We start from the raw sequence: 20,358 nt of genomic DNA on the forward strand, positions 1-20,358 counted from the left end.
TAATTTTGCAAACGGTTACTGAATGTAAACAATGACGCTGCAGCAAAGTGAACATGTACTCAGTCTCACAGAGCAAGACGGCAGCTACCAAATTATTCATGATTTTTGCCTGCAAAACAATACGTGCTTTTCACTCACGCCTCTGGTGCCGTTCTCTCTGTTTTAAGTCCAACTCTATGTGGAATTAGATGACGGAGGGAAAGGAGGGAGAGAAAGCATTAGGAGAAAGTATCATGGGGTTCTGATCTGCCCCCTCTCTCAGTATCCTTCATTACTTAAAGAATCCTCATTCATCTTCTTTATTAAATAAAAGGCAGTATAGCATGGTGATTAAGAGCAGAGGCTCTAGAATAAAACTGCCTGGATTATACTGGTGAATAAAACCAAATGACAAAGTTACACAGTAATCAATACAAATCAGGATCAATCAACTTTTTCCCTTAATTTTCTCGCTATTTTAGAAATAACTATAAAAGACAAAGTGTAGCTGACGCATGTGTGTGTGTGTGTGTGTGAGAGAGAGAGAGAGAGAGACAGAGACAGAGACAGAGACAGAGAGACAGAGAGAGAGACAGGGAGAAGAGAAAGGTAAGAAGAGAAATTATTTGTGAAACACTCCTATTTGGGTAATTCATAGCAGATTAGCAAAGATTGATAAGCGATGGGTGAAAACTTTATTCAGGCAAATCATCTTTTCACTCATATCAAGGAACTCATATCCTGTTACTGAAATAGCAGGAGCAAGTATTATTACCTAGTATTGTCTCTTATTTCCAAACATTTGCAAAGTATGTTCCTGTTGTGCTCTAGGGTTGAGTCAGAAGTTGCAGCCATTACAAAGCCCTCTGTCAAGGAGAAAATGTGATTAGACCAACTGCTTGCACTGACACTTAAAAATTAACTGCAAATCTGTTTGGGGCAGCTAAGGCATTCCCTAAACACTTGCTGGTTGGGAATGTCGGCTTTCAAATCATTATTTTGTATCCCTTAAAGATACATTTTAACTGTTTTAATATGTGAGGAACAGGCCTGCCAAATTGTGCTTATGGCTTTTTAACACAAGCAATTTACAAATGCAATGAAGCAGATAATAGGACACATGATACAGAATTTGAAAATCTGTGTTGATGACACTGCTGCTGTAGAAACATTTTTGGAGCAGCCCTGTGTCCGGTTGCCTGGATAAGAAAAACGTTGTTTCTTATTTCACAGGGGGCCTCTTCCACCCAATGGTGAGTTTAGGGTCGTGTCCTTGAGCACAAATCAATCTCTCTCATGCTAACAATATTCTACTTGAAATCCTCTAGAATTCATGCATTCAGCAAAATACAACAAACAGTAAAAATCTCACTCAGCATTAAAAAAAAACCTGTTCCAGTAACAGTCAAAACTAAGTGTTTTCCTTTTAAAATGAAGGCTTCCATAGTAACGTATAAGTATGTAGTTTTATTTGTAAACATTTATATATTTGTCAAGAATGCAAAAGGACATTTAATACTGGTTCTGGTTATTTATAAATACAATAAATTTTTCATTAAGAAAAGTTTATGAGAAAAATTTTAAAAATAATGGAACTGGAGTCATTTAAATTTCTTACCTTTTTATTGAAAAAAATTTTTTTTTTGCCAGAACAATGTCTCCAAGCTGTGGCCTGATAGGCAGGCTCATTTTAGTTCTGAAGCAGACTAAAGGCACAGTGTGACTTCCTGTCACATTCATTCTCCATCACCAGTGTCCACTTACAATGAATAGTAGGATCATACCTTTAAGCTCAATACCAAGGGATGCCTGGTGAGGCATAACATAATTTTAAAAACTATATTTGTTTATTAGTAAGAGAGACTGTCCACTGCTTCTCTGTACAGACAGTATCAAAAAGTCATCTTGGAATTATCTTTGTTCTTCAAAAAGTCACTTGAGGGACCTCTCAGTTATGAAAATATGGTTCTCTCCCTTTCTAATATCCCTTGGGATGGGAAGACTAATTAGCTTTGAGAGAAGGAAGGAACGAGAACTAAATGTTTCTCCTTGAGATTTTAATTTAGGACAGAACAGACTGACCCTGAACTAGGTCTATAGGCCAAAAGGAATACAAATACCTTGAAGGCAGAGACTGGACTGTTATCCTAGACTTCATAGAAGGGTCTAAGAGTAGGGGCTGCATTCTGATACTAGCCATGCTTTGAGGAGAAACGGCTGAGCATGGTATAAAGACTTAAAAAGCTATAGTCTTGGATCCTAGTGTAGGAAACCACTACAAGAGTGGAAGGATCCAGACAAGCAAGTCACTAAGAAATGATACCAAATGGCACCAACCAGAACATCAGAGCTCCAGCAGACTACAAGGTCTTGCTCTCCAATGAGAAACTGGAAATAAGACTGCCCCCTCCCTTGACATTTCGGGGCAGTCCAGGTCAGGGTGAAGAATGATATGCTGAATGAGTATCATTCTTGCTATGAACGCAATGAACAAAAAAGTAGATGTGGGACTGTATTGCTACCCCCAGACAATGAACATGTACTTTAATACCAGAAATGATGTGGTCAAGCTGGACTACATCTGATTATTAATTCAGCTATTTTGTTCATTCTCCACCTCACTCCATGAAGGATTTAAGACTGAATTATGTAAACCTCCTCCTTTCTGTACTTGGTACTTTCAGTTCCGCTGTTTCCAGTCGACCCATGATGGCCCTCCTTTAATCCTTTGCACTGATCTATAAATTACTTGCACATCAAGGCCCTTTACTGGTATGTTTTGCCTTGGTTCATTCTCTATTAGAGAAGCAATCCCTAACCTCACTAAATTCTGGAAACAGGGATGCAGACCCCACCTCTTGATGAAAGGAATGGCAAAGAGTTTGCAGCCATGTGTTAAAACTACTATAGTTCAGCCTGTGGCTGCAAACTTTTTACATTCCCTCCACAATCAAATATGCTTTTACTCTCCCAGGATCCCCAGAAGCCTCACCCAATTAAGGCATCAGGCTCAAGCTAAAGGTCTGAATCTCATCACCTAAGTCAGGTCCAGGGGTTGATGAAGCTCTTCAGGGCTGGTTCCTCTTGTAAGGATGGTGTCTTTAGCTAGATCATTGAATTCATTAGGTATATTTCCTAATTACCATTGGCAACAGTGTTGCCAAACCTTCACCACCGCATAACAAAATGCCCTTCCCTCCTGCTTCCAATTACATTTCCTCCCTTTCCTTCAAACTCTGGCCAACAACCCCTTCAAAGTCCACCTGGCTTCTGAACACCACCTGGTCTCCAAAACCAATGCCCATATTTTAGGTTTTGTTAAGCTAGCATCCCACTTCCGGATATCAAGTTTTGTCCTGCTTATCTATTATTGCACCCCCAAACCCACTGGCTTAATACAACCATTTTATTTTGCTCATGACTTTGGGGGTTAGGAATTTGGGGAAGGCTTAGCTGAGCCCCTTGGGGCTCTCTCACGCAGCCAGATGTTGAGTGGGGCTTCAATCATCTGAAAACCCTCAGGGCTGACAGTAAACACTATCTATCCCTAGGAGCTCAGCCCAGCCTATTGACTAGGACCCCTATACGGGGCTTCTCCATGTTGCTTGGGTTTCTCACAGGATAGTGACAGAGTTCTAGGCTTGTTTGCATAAATTTACTTTCTTGTTAACTTCCTATCTTCTCAACTAACAGGAATAATTATTCCGGAGGAAGATTAAAAAACAAAAACAAACTTTAGACCCTAACTGTAAGTGCTTCCTGTGTAAATACAACAATGAAATAACTAACTCTCTCAATTGGAAATCCATTTGAAAAAAAAAAGAAAGAAAAAATTATTGAATGTTAAAATTGCGCTATTGTATACATAATGTTAGCACAAGGACAGCAAGAACAATTTGCATAATAAATATTCCTATTCTTTTTTTCTAGTTAGCACAACTGAATAGCACCCATCAGTGAAGTAGCACAAAAGAGGGCTATTACCATAAATGTTTGACCTTTCAAGGAGATTTGAGACCGTCTACCCAGACTCCACTTCACCCACTTGAACGGAGGTTCTGCCTTTCATCAGTTGAATGTCAAGTGCCTTTGTTGCATCCAAGTGTTACCCTAGCTGGCCATATTCTACATAAAGGGCAAAGAACAGTTTTTTTCTTGGAAGAATTTGTAAGAAACATGGCTCTTTCATGGGAGCACTTCTTATGAAAAGAACATGGATGAAAGTAACCCTAAGAAGGTCCTGATCTAACAAAATGGCAAAAGATGCAAAACTACTTACAACACATCAGTAAAACTGACTTAGCTTCATCTTTTCTCAGGTGAAGGTACACATTCTTTCATGTTAAAAAAATTCTTAACACTCCTACTAACCTCTGCCAAGCGTTTTCCTTCATTCTTCTTTTAGTCCAGCATTGTAAGAGTTAAATTTATCTTAGAAACAGGAAAGTACGGCTATTTGTAGTTCAGGGATGAGAAATATACATATATTAAATTTTGTGAGTCGCTCATTTTAATCAGTGGCATAAGGATTAATTTAGAGGAAACACTAAATTAATCCAATATTACACACAGTTTTTCATTGAGGAATCTTTATCTTCCAATTTCCTTATGTGAATTAAGGCATTTACAAACTGAATCTGGAGATCGTGAACAAAAAGGCAAATTTCTCATCTTGCTCCAGAGGGAATGACAGTACACACTCCCGTTCCTTCTACCGTGCTGACAAGGGAGAGAGTTGCAGTGGCTTTCCCAGCTCTAGATAAGGACAGAAGGCATTTCTCTATGGATTACAAGAGACTGGCTCTGAGATACAGAGGAGAGACTTACTCAATTATGCCATAACACCTCCTAAGGGAAAGATTTTGGGCATAATAAGAGATCCTTATGAAGTCCCTGTGTGCATTCAAACTTTAATAACCAAAATTATGGGTTGCTATAGGAACAAAATAGTAAATTACATTTAAAAGCAATTTATTAAAATTCAGAACAGCTAGATTATACAATGGTAGCAAATGAAGTACTGCCTCTTACTCTTATGTAGCATTATTGGCGTAGCTGGATATTATTTCATTTACTCCTCATAACAGCCCCGCAAAGTAGGTAGTGTTTCCATATTTTTACAGGTGAGAAAACTACTGAGATTTAGAAAGTAGCTCAAGTCCACCAAGTAATATGGGGAAACCCTAGATCTGCTTGACTCCAAATCTTTTTTTCTCTCATGCAACATATTTCCACTCGATGACAAAAAGTAAAAACAAAACAATTACAGAGACAGACATGTGTCCCAAAGTTGGAGAAGCTAAAATTCTATTAGTTGTATAAGAAAATTCACTGTATTATAATATTCAATTTATATATTTATGTATTGTGCTACTAATGCATTAATGTTTAGAAGTTCAAATACACTGAAGAAATAACAAAGGAATCTTCTGAAGACCTAAGAGCACATTATTTGGTTTTGTGGTTTATACTCCTTTATTCTTCTCTCCTTCCCTATCTTCCTGCCTTACTTTTTTGAATTCTCCATTTATGTGTAGTTTTCACCTGGTATTACTCAGGTGATATTTTGGAAATTACTTTCAATTGCTGTTCTCAAAGTATTTCTCTTTACTGGAAGATAAAACTGAAGACCAGAGAAAAGTATTTTCCATTGTTCTCTAGGTAGGCACTGCCTTCTTTCTGCTGATACAATCTATCCACATTAACTCTAGGCATTAATTATTGTTACTAGAAGCTATTATCTGACTTTTACACTCCCCCCCACCAATAATAATAAAGTTTCCTAAGTCAGCATCTAAGGGATAGGACTTAAGTCTCTGGGGATAATGTAATACATTCATATGCAATGGTGAAATCTTTTTACAGAAAATATTCACACCAGTTCCTTTGGTAGTTTTTTCTTAAATTGAAGTACAGCTGATTTACAAATCTCTATTTTATTTATTTCCTCTCTGCTCTTTAATATTTCCTTCCTTCTGCTGACTTTGGGTTTTGTTTGTTCTTCTTTTTCTAATTCCTTTAGGTGGCAGTTTAGCCTCTTTATTTGAGATTTTTCTTATTTCTTAAGGAACACCTGTAACTGTTTATTATAGTTATAGTTGCTTTAGAATTTTCTGTCTTTTAGTCTTTAAGTGGTTGATCATCAGCCCTTATTATATATTTGCATTTCCTAGTGAGATTTTCCCTTTTAGATTCTTACTTCTTTTCCACTTAGATAAGACCCTTTAACATTTCCTCTATTCAAAATGATAATCTTGCTGGGTAGGGTATTGTAGGTTGCAGGGTTTTCCCTTCAGCACTTTGAATATATCATGCCACTCTCTTCTGGCCTGAAAACTTTCTGCAGAGAAATCAGCTGATAGCCTTACAGGGATTCCCTTGTATATGACTCCTTGTTTTCTCTTGCTGCCTTTAGAGTTCTCTTTAGCTTTGACTTTTGCCATTTTAATTATGTATGTCTTGCTGTGGGTATTTTTTGGGTTCATCATGTTTGGGACTCTCTGTGCTTCCTGTACCTGGATGTCTATTTCCTGCTTCAGGTTTGGGAAGTTTTCAACCATAATTTCATCAAATACATTTTCAATCCCCTTCTCTCTTCTTCTGGGACTCCTATAATGTGAAGGTTCATATGCTTAATGCTATCTCAGAGATCTCTTAAACTGTTTCAAGTTTTTATTTATTTATTTGTTTATTTATTTTGCTGTTCTGATTCAGTGATTCCCGTTATTCTATCTTTCACATCACATATACATTCTTCTGGATCATTCAGTCTGCTCTTCATTCCTTCTAGTGTGTTTATTTCAGCTATTGAATTCTTCATTTCTGATTGGGTCTTTGTATTTTATAGTTCCTTGTTAAAATTTTTACTGTGTACATCTATTTTTTTTCCTAATTCAGTAAACATTTTAATTACTAATGCTTTGAATTCTTTATCTGGTAAATTGTTTATTTCTATTTCATTATTTTTTTCAGAGTGTTTCTTTTGCTCTTTTAATTGACAGCAGTTCCTCTGCTTTTTCATTTTGCTTAACTTTCTCTGCCTTTATGAATTTAGGTGAAACAGTTACCTATCGTTGCTTGAAGCGTTGTTCTTATGCGGGGCCATTCCTGTACAGGTGCGGTGTGTCCACTGCCTTTGGTGGGAGAGCTGGATTTGATATGGATCCAAGTCACATCTTTCCTCAGGGTTTGCTGGCAGCTATCACCTTGGTAGGGGGTGGGGCTAGAGATGGAGAGGCTAGAGTTGGAGCCCAGTGTGAGGCAGGGCTTCCTTTCTGCTCAGTGGCTGTCACTGCCCTATCAGGGGTGGGGTCTGAGCCCAAGTTGCTGGAGCAGAAGCCCTGAGGGTCGGGCTCAAGCTGGCTCTGTTCCCCTTAAGCGTGTGTGTTCCCCTCTCTCTGAACTGGCACCTTTGCCCCAGAGTGGGGGAGTGCTGAAGCAAGTGGGGCTTGTGAGGGCTCTCTGCTCCTGTTGTCTGCAGTCAGAGGTCCAAGCTGTCTCTAATGCACTGCCTGTGCAGGCAGGCACAACCGTTTTCCTTGTTCCGCTCAGACGCAGACTCAGGTGCAAGTCCCCTTTGTTCCTCACAGCAGGTCACTGTCCTCAGCCTCCACCACCCCCGCCCTGTTGTTGAGCCATATCACTGGGCAGGTGAGGCCTATGTGGACACTTTGGCCTGTGATCAGGGGGTAAGCTGTGGTGCAGCAGCTGCTGTCAGAGGTCGGGGCTACTTCAGATGCACTGCTTGAGTAAGCTCAACAGTGGCTGCCACCATCCCACCCAGGCCATGCCCAGGGACTAGCTCATCTCTGCATCCCACAGTCGAGTCTTCTCCCCAGTCATGGCTGCCCCAGATCCAGTGCTGCTCTGTGACATGGAATGAGCAGAATCAGAGCCTTTGCTTGGCTTGGGTGTGTGCCGAGGCAGTTATGGGAAACCCAGCAGCCACTAGAGCAGACCACTCTCCACCCTGCCTCAGGGCAAGACAGCACATGAGTGTTCCTCACAACTGGAGTCCAGGCTTCCCTGGACTTCCCTAACAGGCCCCCTGGACTTCCCTAACAGCCCCCCTGTTAGACCCAGCAGTCCTCCAACCAGCTAAGAGGGCTCGTCTCCTCTGTATAGGACCCCAGGACTGGGGTACCCAGTCTGTGGCTCTCACTGCTTACTCCCCAGGGTGAGTGTCCAACTGTGTGATCTTTCTTGCCCTCTGAAGTCCCCTCCCAGGAGCACAGGTCCTGATCTGATTGCTTTTTTTTTTTTCCCTTCCTACCCAATTATGTGTGTATCATTCTTACAGCCTTGGAGTCTTTCTGCCAGTTTCCAGTTAGTTTTCAGTGAGAGTTGTTCCACACGTAGATGTATGTTTGATGTGTTTGTGGAGGGAGGTGAGCTCCATGTCCTCTTACTCTGCCATCTTGATTGATCCCCTTTGGTAGTTTTTAAAACAACCCAAATAAAGACCATCTATATTTGCCCTCTTTATTTTCACTTCCATAGAAAAATCTTTAATCTAACAATGAACAACAGGATATCTCTTTCTGGTAGGCAAAGACAATAGGATTTCCTATATGTCAATGAACTATTTGGTGAAATTCTTACTTCTTTTTAATTTACTTATAAAAAGAAAAGGTTATGTATTACTTAAACTTATCTAGGCCCTAGTTCTTATTAGTAAATAGCAACATGAACTTTATTAGCTGCTTAATAAAATTTCAAAAGTAAAAATGATTAAAAAGCAACCATAAGGTTTTTTTGTTCTTCTGTATAATTATATTTACCTAAGTAATTTAGGCTTGCCTTTGGATAAACTGCTTTGTGTCTATTTTTCATTGCATCTGCTACCCAATGAGTCCTGGTGAGGTACATTCCCTTCAGAAAATATAATAATCGATAATAAGAAGGATTTTGGAAGAAAATGATTAATGTTAAAAATGTGACATTGACTTAGTTATTTAATTAGCAAATGTTAAATATCTTCTATACCTGTATTTACTCACCCACAAGTCCTAAAAGAATGTAGGCAATAATGAACAGTATGAAGATCATGCAGCACAGCACATCTGTACAACTCCTAAAAACAAAAAGGAGCAAAGAATTAAAAGTGTCCTGAGAAGATTCACATAGCATCCGTTTTCCTCCCTCTTATGGACTTAATGTGTCTCCCCCAATTCCCTAAGTTGAAACCGAACCCCCAAGGTGATGGTATTAGAAGGTGTGTGTCGGGAGAGAATTAAAAGGGGTACAAAATAACTTACTGTTCACTGCAAAAAACTATAAGAAGGGAGAAAAAGACAATAACAACAGTGATATGCCATTTTATACCTAATAATTCTGAAAGGTAAATCAGATGCATTTCTGCAATCAAAGACTTTAGCAGCAGGGGGTGGTTATAGTTCCATGATTAAAGAAGTTTCCCCAGAGCTGTTAATATTTATTTTCTTGATTTTTTATTTGTAAAATGTTTTTAGAGGTTAGAGTACACCAACATCAAGAAACTTTTTTATTTGAAATTGTAATTTAAGCTATTTGATTTTCTTCATGCTTCCCAATACATGGTATAATAAAACAAATTAGCCATTTCCATTCCTCTCTCTCTCCATTATCTTTCTACATGCACATTTAAAGGGTACTATTATTAAATAAAGGATTGACTGCATAAGCTTTCTATGAGGAATGGAGTTGCAATTATTTGAACAACAATGTCTATAATGCATTAAAAAATGAAATGCGTCTAAATGGTAATTTTCCAGCTATTCTGAAAGCTGGATATCGTGAAATGAGGTTTAGAGAAAATTTAGCTCATAGAGTCTTGGTTATTTTCTAAGGGATCACAAGTCAAACCAGTATCCAGTAGGATACTCAGGCTTTCAACTAAAGTATTTCCTATTTCTAATATTAAATTTTGTTCAGCTCCTAAGTGGTCTAGAAGGTCAAAACTATATCTTGAAAGTATGAAACAATACAATCATTCTTTCTTGAAACTTAATGAAGAATCTATTAGTAAAAGAAAAAGATGGACCTATTTGACAGGATTAAAAGATGTGCATGAGAATTTCCATAGCAAAAACTTCTTGTTCTAGAGGGCATATGGATATGTTCCAGTCTTTTACCACAGGCAGGCGGAAGTTACATTCTATTTTTAGTGGTGGTAGTAATAATAATAACGAATGATAATTGTACAGTAACAGACACAGTAATACCTTACACATTGATAAATCCCTGTTTTACCTTTACTGCTCTCACATACATAACTTTGGTTTTTAGGGGTAATGAGGTAAGCTGACTTATGTAAGGTCCATGAGAGAGAGGTAGTTACAGAGGCAGACAAATATCTACGTCTCTGCTGACTAACCTTTTTCATTTAGTGGTTATTCTAATAAGATTACAACTTTCTAGAAAGACTCCAAGTAGCCGTATCTAAAACTCCACACACATCCTTATTACTCTACCTCACAATAGGAAATGGATCCACCATAAGAAAAGCTAATCACAGAAAATTCAGAAACAAACTATCACTTGTTTAAGTCTAATTTCAACCCAGGAATTTTAAATTTCATTGGGACTGAAGAATTATGAGAATAATAAAAAGAGAAGAAAACAGGCACTCTAGTTTTCTTTGGTTAACAACCACTGAAGGGCTTCGCTGGTGGCGCAGTGGTTGAGAGTCCGCCTGCCGATGCAGGGGACGTGGGTTCATGCCCCGGTCCGGGAAGATCCCACGTGCCGTGGAGCGGGTGGGCCCGTGAGCCATGGCCGCTGAGCCTGCGCGTCCGGAGCCTGTGCTCCGCAACGGGAGAGGCCACAACAGTGAGAGGCCCGCGTACCGCAAAAAACAAAAAACAACCATTGAAGGCAAAACCTGGTGGGGGTGAGGAGAGGATCTGGCTCGTGTGCATTCTGACACATCCTACTCAAGATCAGGTTCTCATCATGTCAGGGCAGTTGCTGAATAGCCTGATACCTAATAACGAATGCCTGCAGGTGAGGAACTAAAGGAGAGAAAACTAGAACAGTGGTATGTTTTTACTAGAAATCTTGAAGCTGTCAAAGCCCTGTGTGTAATGGTAACTACCAAGGAGACAGGGATGTAACCAGAAGCCCCAGCCAGGCTGGCCAGCATCCTGTAATATTATATCTATAATATGTTTATATCTACATAGTTACATTGTATATAATACATACTATAATGCATGTTTATAATGACAATATCATATAGTATTATAATGTTTTCTCTTCATATTATGTAGTAAGCACAGAGAGAAGTAAACATACTAGAAAGATGAATAAAAGAAACTTAAAAACAGAGCACAAGGAAAGAAGCAGAAACACCCGCCCCCCAAAATTTCTAAAAAGTAAAACCCACACTCCTCGGCTACTGGCCCTAATGAATGGCATCAGTCAGGGTTTGGTTCCATGTGGGGTTTTACATTATGATTTCTCTTTCTTTTTGGTGCCAAGGACACACTACAGCCCCAGGGGCTACTGTGTACCCACACAACCTCTCTCTACCCCTTCCCCCAGCAGTCTCTCGCCACAGTGGGACAGCATTTCTCAGTAATTCACACCTTGAGATGTTTGGGGATTCTATTCTGGGACTAGGAAGGATAACGAATTCAAGTCCGCTTTGCTTTTCTGGAACTCTGCTTTAGAGAAATAGAAGCCCATACCCCATGGTCAGACTGGTTAATTTCATTTTATTTAAGCATGGAAAAATGTTGAACAAAGTGAAAATTATGGAAAATTCAAGAGTTTCAAAACATAGGAAAGCTTTTCTAGATGAAACATTCTTATTTCTGAAATTTTTCCTATAGTGATTTGATTCCCTTTGCTGTTTAAAATTTTTCTTTTAAAAATAGGTGTGTGTGTGTGCTTTCAGATAATTACAGTTATCTGTCATTTTTTTCCCCAGTAACTCATCTATTTCTCTCCACTTCCTCAGATACATTCCCTACTGGAAAAAAAATCACTGCTTAGAAAGTTATTGGGAAATTGAATATGAAGAAAATATAAAATATAGCTTGGGCACCATTTTGGGAGTCAGGAACACAGCAGAAGCTTAATTCAAATTTTAGAAGTTATAGCACATCATCATTGTTTCTTTCTTTGATTTCAAGGTATCTTTACAATCCCAAGTATTCTGTAGAAAATGAGCTATTTTTTAAAAACCAAGTACTTAATTTGGATAATTTTTAATACTCTTAAGATAGCTATTGAGGTAACTGGGTGATACAAGCTCATGGTTTAAAATCATTCTTAATCATGTTCTAGCTAGCGGCCTGTCATAGCTGTACATTTTCCTCAGTTGGGTTCATTTTTACTTTTATAGTAAGAACCACTATAAGAACCACTATATTAACCTAAAAATGGGTTGCATGCCACTGAGTTCTAGAAAGAAGATTAAATATACCTGAACCCTCTCCCCTACCCTCCCTCCAAATCAAAGTCCAATTTTTTCAAAACAAGCTGCTTACACTCACGTTATAAGAAAGTTATTCAAATTTTTATTCAGATTAAGCTGTCCTGGCATAAAAGTATTTTCAAAAGTTAAACTAGAAGTACCATTGCTATCTTATATCTATTTTTCCAAATTGCAATAAGAATAGGATCCCAATTATATAATCATTTGCAGATTTCCCTTTCCTTCCTATCTCTAACCCACAAGTACAGAATGCCTACAGTCACCTCAACTTTAAGCCTTGGGAGTTTCCTTTGACTTTCCCTTTTTCGTTGCTTATCTTTCATATTCGGTTGATAAGTTCTCTTGATTCCTTCTCTCTGATGTGTCTTTCATCCATCCCTTCCTTTCTATTCCTGCTGCCTGGACTTGGTCCACATTCTCTTAACCTCTCTTCAAACTACTACTGTGGTCCCTTAATTGGGCTCCTGCATGTAGTCCCTGCCAGATCCAAATCATTCTGCACATCACTGATATCACTGATAGGGGACAATGTCACTTTATTATTTAAAAATTGCAGTGCTTCTCCACCACCTGTTCAATAATTTCCAAATGCCTTAGCTTTATGTTTAAGAACCTACAGATTTAATCCTAGTTCAAGCCCCAGACTACCTTTCTAGCTTTTCTGCCTCTATTCATCTCAATGTGCTTCAACCAACTTGGACTTTTTCACTTACTGAATACACCATGAAATCTCCCTTGACCACACTCAGAGCTCTCTGCTCATGGTCCTTTTAGACTCATCCTCCTGGGACATCATATGTCCCAATTTGTATGAAACAGCCAGGGTTTACACCTATTATCCCGGAGTAACAATTAGCAATATTCCCTTTTACTATGAAAAGTGCCCCAGTGTGGATCTCAACCCCATCTACTAAAATCCCATTCTTCATATGGTTGGATGCCCTTCCTCTTCTAGGGCTGAATAACATTCCATTGTATGTATATGTCATATTTTTTAACCTATTCATTTGTCAATGAACATTTAGGCTGTTTCCACATCTTAGCTATTGTGAATAGTGCTGCAGTGAACATGGGAGTGCAGATATGTCTTTGAGATCCTGATTTCAATTCTTTTGGACAATGTGGATAAACCTAGAGGAACTTATGCTAAGTGAAGTAAGCCAATCACAGAAAGACAAATAACTGCAGGATTCTACTAATTTGAGATATCTAAAATAGTCAAACTCATAGAAAGTAGAATGGTGGTTGCCAGGGGCAGGAGAGAGAGGCAAATGGGGAGTTACTTATTCAATGGCAATAAGTTCCAAGTATGCAAGATGAATAAGTTCTAGAGAACTCTGGTACAACATTGTGCCTATATGTTTAACACTACTGTATTGGGCACTGAAAAATTTGTTAAGAGGGGAGATCTCACATTAAGTGTTCTTACCACAATTAAAAAAAAAACACATAGCATGGAAGACATGATAACCATGGCAAGGCTGCAATATATAGGAATATATTTGTGCAAGTTCATAAGTTATTTGCATTTAAAATTTTGCTATGAGTAAGCATAATACAGGTATTAAATATGTGATTGCAAATGTAAAACTTTTTTAACTTAAAAAAATTAAAGGGGGGACCTGCAAGATGGCAGAGGAGTAAGACATGGAGATCGTCTTCCTCCCCACAAACATATCAAAAATAAATCTACATGTGGAACAACACCTGCTAAACACTGGCAGAAGACCTCAGACTTCCCAAAAGGAAAGAAACTCCCCACATACGTGGCCGTGTGGCTGACGGGATCTTGGTTCTCTGGCTGGGTGTCAGGCCTGAGCCTCTGAGGTGGGAGAGCCAACTTCAGGACACTGGACCACAAGACCTCCTGGTCCCACATAATATCAATCAGTGTGAACTCTCCCAGACAGCTCTGTCTCAATGCTAAGACCCAGCTCCACTGAACCACCAGCAAGCTCCAGTGCTGGACACCCCATGACAAACAACTAGCAAGACAGGAACACAATCCCACCCGTTAGCAGAGAGCCTGCCTAAAATCATACTAAGTTCACAGACACTCAAAAACACACCACCAGATGCACTCCTGCCCACCAGAAAGACAAGATCCAGACTCATCCACCAGAACACAGGCACCAGTACCCTCCACCAGGAAGTCTACATAACCCACTGAACCAACCTTACCTACTGGGGACAGACACCAAAAACAATAGGAACTATGAACCTGCAGCCTACGAAAAGGAAACCCCAAACACAGTAAGTTAAGCAAAATGAGAAGACAAAGGAATACGCAGCAGATGAAGGAGCAAAGTAAAAACCCACCAGACCAAACAAATGAAGAGGAAATAGGCAGTCTACATGAAAAAGAATTCAGAATAATGATAGTAAAGATGATGCAAAATATTGTAAATAGAATAGAGAAAATACAAGAAAGTTTTAACAAGAACCTAGAAGAACTAAAGAGCAAACCAACAGTAATGAACAACATAATAAATGAAATTAAAAGTTCTCTAGAAGGAATCAATAGCAGAATAACTGAGGCAGAAGAACGGAAAAGTGACTGGAAGATAAAATAGTGGAAATAACTACGGCAGACCAGAATAAAGAAAAAAGAATGAAAAGAACTGAGGACAGTCTCAGAGACATCTGGGACAACATTAAAGGCACCAACATTCGAATTATTAGGGGTCCCAGAAGAAGAAGATAAAAAAAAGGGACTGAGAAAATATTAGAAGAGATTATAGTTGAAAACTTCCCTAAAACGGGAAAGGAACTAGTCAGTCAAGTACAGGAAGTGCAGAAACTCCCATATTGGATAAATCCAAGGAGAAACACGCCGAGACACATAGTAATCAAAGTGACAAAAATTAAACACAAAGTAAAATATATTAAAAGCAGCAAGGGAAAAGCAACAAATAACATACAAGGGAATTCTCAGAAGGTTAACAGCTGATCTTTCAGCAGAAACTCTGCAAGCCAGAAGGGAATGGCAGGATATATTTAAAGCGATGAAAGGGAAAAACTTACAACCAAGATTAATCTACTCAAAAAAGATCTCATTCAGATTTGAGGGAGAAATTAAAACCTTTAAAGACAAGCAAAAGCTAAGAGAATTCAGCACCACCAAACCAGCTTTACAACAAATGCTAAAGGAACTTCTCTAGGCAGGAAACACAAGAGAAGGAAAAGACCTACAATAACAAACCCAAAACAATTAAGAAAATGGTAATAGGAACATACATATCAATAACTACCTTAAGTGTAAATGGATTAAATGCTCCAACCAAAAGACACAGACTGGATGAATGGATACAAAAACAAGACCCACACATATGCCTCCTACAAGAGACCCACTTCAGACCGAGGGACACATACAGACTGAAAGTGAGGGGATGGAAAAAGATATTCCACACAAATGGAAGTCAAAAGAAAGCTGGCATAGCAATTCTCATATCAGACAAAATAGACTTTAAAATAAAGACTATTAGAAGAGACAAAGAAGGACACTACATAATGATCAAGGGATCAATCCAAGAAGAAGAAATAACAATTGTAAATATTTATGGAACCAAAATAGGAGCACCTCAATACATAAGGCAAATACTAACAGCCATAAAAGGGGAAATCAACAGTAACACAATCATAGTAGGGGACTTAACACCCCACTTTCACCAATGGACAGATCATCCAAAATGAAAATAAATAAGGAAACACAAGCTTTAAATGATACATGAAACAAGATGGACTTAATTGATATTTATAGGACATTCCATCCAAAAACAAAAGAATACATTTTCTTCTCAACTGCTCATGGAACATTCTCCAGGACAGATCATATCTTGGGTGACAAACCAAGCCTTGGTAAATTTAAGAAAATTGAAATCGTATCAAGTATCCTTTCCGACCACAACGATATGAGACTATGATATGAGACTAGATATCAATTACAGGAAAAAAATCTGTAAAAACTACAAACACATGGAGGCTCAACAATACACTACTAAATAACCAAGAGATCACTGAAGAAATCAAAGAGGAAATAAAAAAATACCTAGAAACAAATGACAATGAAAACACGATGACCCAAAACTTATGGGATGCAGCTAAAGCAGTTCTAAGAGGGAAGTTTATAGCAATACAATCCTACCTCAAGAAACAAGAAACATCTCAAATAAACAATCTAAACTTACACCTAAAGCAATTACAGAAAGAAGAACCAAAAAACCCCAAAGTTAGCAGAAGGAAAGAAATCATAAAGACCACATCAGAAATGAAAAACAAATGAAGGAGATGATAGCAAAGATCAATAAAACTAAAAGTTGTTTCTTTGAGAAGATAAACAAAATTGATAGACCCTTAGCCAGACTCATCAAGAAAAAAAGGGAGAAGACTCAAATCAACAGAATTAGAAATGAAAAAGGAAAAGTAACAACGGACACTACAGAAATACAAAGGATCATGAGAGATTACTGCAAGCAATTATATGCCAATAAAATGGACAACCTGGAAGAAATGGACAATTCTTAGAAATACACAAACTTCTGTTCCTGAACCAGAAAGAAATAGAAAATATGAAAAGACCAATCATGAGCACTGAAATTGAAACTGTGATTAAAAATCTTCCAACAAATAAAAGTCCAGGACCAGATGGCTTCACAGGCAAATTCTATCAAACATTTAATGAAGATCTAACATTTAATGAAGATCTATCCTTCTCAAACTCTTCCAAATTATAGCAGAGGGAAGAACACTCCCAAACTCATTCTACAAGGCCACCATTACCCTGATACCAAAATGAGACAAAGAAGTCACGAAAAAAAATAACTACAGGCCAACATCACTGATGAACACAGACGAAAAAATCCTCAACAAAATACTAGCAAAAAGAATCCAACAGCACATGATCATACAGATCAACAGATCATACACCATGATCAAGTGGGGTTTATTTCAGGAATACAAGGATTCTTCAATATACGCAAATCAATCAATGTGATACACCATATTAACAAATTGAAGAATAAAAACCATATGATCATCTCAATAGATGCAGGACATGCTTTTGACAAAATTCCACACCCATTTTTGATAAAAAATACCTTTCAGAAAGTAGGCATAGAGGGAACTTACCTCAACATAATAAAGGCCATATATAACAAACCCACAGCAAACATCGTTCTCAATGGTGAAAAACTGAAACGATTTCCACTAATATCAGGAACAAGATAAGGTTGCCCACTCTCACCACTATTATTCCACATAGTTTTGGAAGCTTTACCCATAGCAATCAGAGAAGAAAAAGAAAAAAAAAGGAATACAAATTGGAAAAGAAGAAGTAAAACTGTCACTGTTTGCAGATGACATGATACTATACATAGAGAATCCTAAAGATGCTACCAGAAAACTACTAGAGCTAATCAGTGAATTTGGTGAAGTAGCAGGATACAAAATTAATGCACAGAAATCTCTGGCATTCCTATACACTAATGATGAAAAATCTGAAAGAGAAATTAAGGGAACACTCCCATTTACCACTGCAACAAAAAGAATAAAATACCTAGGAAAAAACCTACCTAGGGAGACAAAAGACCTGTATGCAGAAAATTATAAGACACTGATGAAAGAAATTAAAGATGATACAAACACATGGAGAGATATACCATGTTCTTGGTTTGGAAGAATCAACACTGTGAAAATTACTATACTACCCAAAGCAATCTACAGGTTCAATGCAATCCCTATCAAACAACCAACGGGGGCTTCCCTGGTGGCGCACTGGTTGAGAGTCCGCCTGCCAATGGAGGGCACACAGGTTCGTGCCCCAGTCCGGGAAGATCCCACATGCCGCGGAGCGGCTAGGCATGTGAGCTATGGCCGCTGGGCCTGCACGTATGGAGCTTGTGCTCCGCAACGGGAGAAGTCACAACAGTGAGAGACCCACGTACCACAAAAAACAAACAAACAAACAAAAAACCAATGGCATTTTTCACAGAACTAGAAGAAAAAATTTCACAATATGTATGGAAACACAAAAGACCCCAAAGAGCCAAAGCAATCTTGAGAAAGAATAATGGAGTTGGAGGAATCAGGCTCCTGGACTTCAGACTATATTACAAAGGTACAGTAATCAAGACAGTATGGTACTGGCACAAAAACAGAAATACAGATCAATGGAACAGGATAGAAAGCCCAGAGATAAACCCACACACATATGGTCACTTTATCTTTGATAAAGGAGGCAAGAATATACAATGGAAAAAAGACAGCCTCTTCAATAAGTGGTGCTGGGAAAACTGGACAGCTACATGGAAAAGAATGGAATTAGGACACTCCCTAACACCATACACAAAAATAAACTCAAAATGGATTAAAGACCTAAATGTAAGGCCAGACACTATAAAACACTAAGAGGAAAACAGGCAGAACACTCTATGACATAAATCACAGCAAGATCCTTTTTGACCCACCTCCTAGAGAAAGGGAAATAAAAACAAAAATAAACAAATGGGACCTAATGAAACTTAAAAGCTTTTGCACAGCAAAGGAAACCATAAACAAGATGAAAAGACAACCCTCAGAATGGGAGAAAATATTTGCCGACGAAGTAACTGACAAAGGATTAATCTCCAAAATATACAAGAAGCTCATACAAGCTCAATATCAAAAAGCAAACAACCCAATCCAAAAATGGGCAGAAGACCTAAACAGACATTTCTCTAAGAAGGTATACAGATGGCCAACAAACACATGAAACATCACTAACCATTAGAGAAATGCAAATCAAAACTACAGTGAGGTATGTCACCTCACACCAGTCAGAATGGCCATCATCAAAAAATCTACAAACAATAAATCCTGGAGAGGGTGTGGAGAAAAGGGAACCCTCCATCACTGTTGGTGGGAATGTAAACCAATACAGCCACGATGGAGAACAGTATGGAAGTTCCTTAAAAAACTAAAAATAGAACTGCCATATGACCCAGCAATCCCACTACTGTGCATATACCCTGAGAAAACCATAATTCAAAAAGAGTCATGCACCAGTGTTCACTGCAGCACAATTTACAATAGCCAGGACATGGAAGCAACCGAAGTGTCCATTGACAGATGAATGGATAAAGAAGATGCAACACATATATACAATGGAATATTACTCAGCCATAAAAAAGAAAGAAAACTGAATTATTTGTAGTGAGGTGGATGGACCTACAGACTGTTATACAGAGTGAAGTAAGTCAGAAATAGAAAAACAAATACTGTTCGCTAACACATATATATGAAATCTAAAAAAAAAAATATTGGTTCTGATGAACTAGATGCACGAAAAGAATAAAGATGCAGATGTAGAGAATGGACTTGAGGACACAGGGAGGGGGAAGGGTAAGCTGGGATGAAGTCAGAGTGTGGCATGGACATATATACACTACCAAATGTAAAATAGATAGCTAGTGGGAAGCAGCTGCGTGGCACAGGGAGATCAGCTTGGTGCTTTGTGACCACCTACAGGGGTGGGATAGGGAGGTTGGGAGGGAGATGCAAGAGGGAGGAGAAATGGGAATATATGTATATGTATAACTGATTCACTTTGTTATAAAGCAGAAACTAACAGACCACTATAAAGCAATTAAACTCCAATAAAGATGTTAAAAATAAATAAATAAATAAAGTAAGCAAATCCCCCATAAAAAATTAAAAAATAAAAATAAATGCCCCTGAATTGCAAAGAAAAAAAAAATTTATAATCCCAACTTTCAAATAAGGTCAAATGTCACCTCCTTCATGCAGTTTTCAACTAAAAGAGATCCCTCACATCTCTGTAGACTTACAGAAACTGTGTTTGTACTTCTTTAAGGCAATTATCTTCCACCTATTATAATCTAGACGGGGGGTGGCAAACTGCAGGCCAAGGGCCAAATCTGGCTTGCTGCCTACTTTTGTATAGTTTTTTGTGAACTAAGAAT

General features: G+C 38.4%; 1 protein-coding gene across 1 annotated transcript in view; it reads right to left on the bottom strand.

Annotated features, from left to right (window-relative positions):
• Positions 1 to 20,358, bottom strand: part of SLC44A5 (solute carrier family 44 member 5) — a 159,859-nt gene that overhangs the window by 89,638 nt on the left and 49,863 nt on the right. Inside the window, exon 2 of the mRNA XM_027114094.1 lies at positions 8,979 to 9,052. Coding sequence (XP_026969895.1) covers positions 8,979 to 9,027 — 49 coding nt within the window. The 5' untranslated portion in view covers positions 9,028 to 9,052. The remainder of the gene's footprint in view (positions 1 to 8,978; positions 9,053 to 20,358) is intronic.

This window comes from Aethalodelphis obliquidens, unplaced genomic scaffold (assembly GCF_003676395.1).
Source record: "Aethalodelphis obliquidens isolate GAN/ISIS:26980383/991018 unplaced genomic scaffold, ASM367639v1 scaffold13, whole genome shotgun sequence".
In the NCBI taxonomy this organism is placed as follows: domain Eukaryota; kingdom Metazoa; phylum Chordata; class Mammalia; order Artiodactyla; family Delphinidae; genus Aethalodelphis; species Aethalodelphis obliquidens.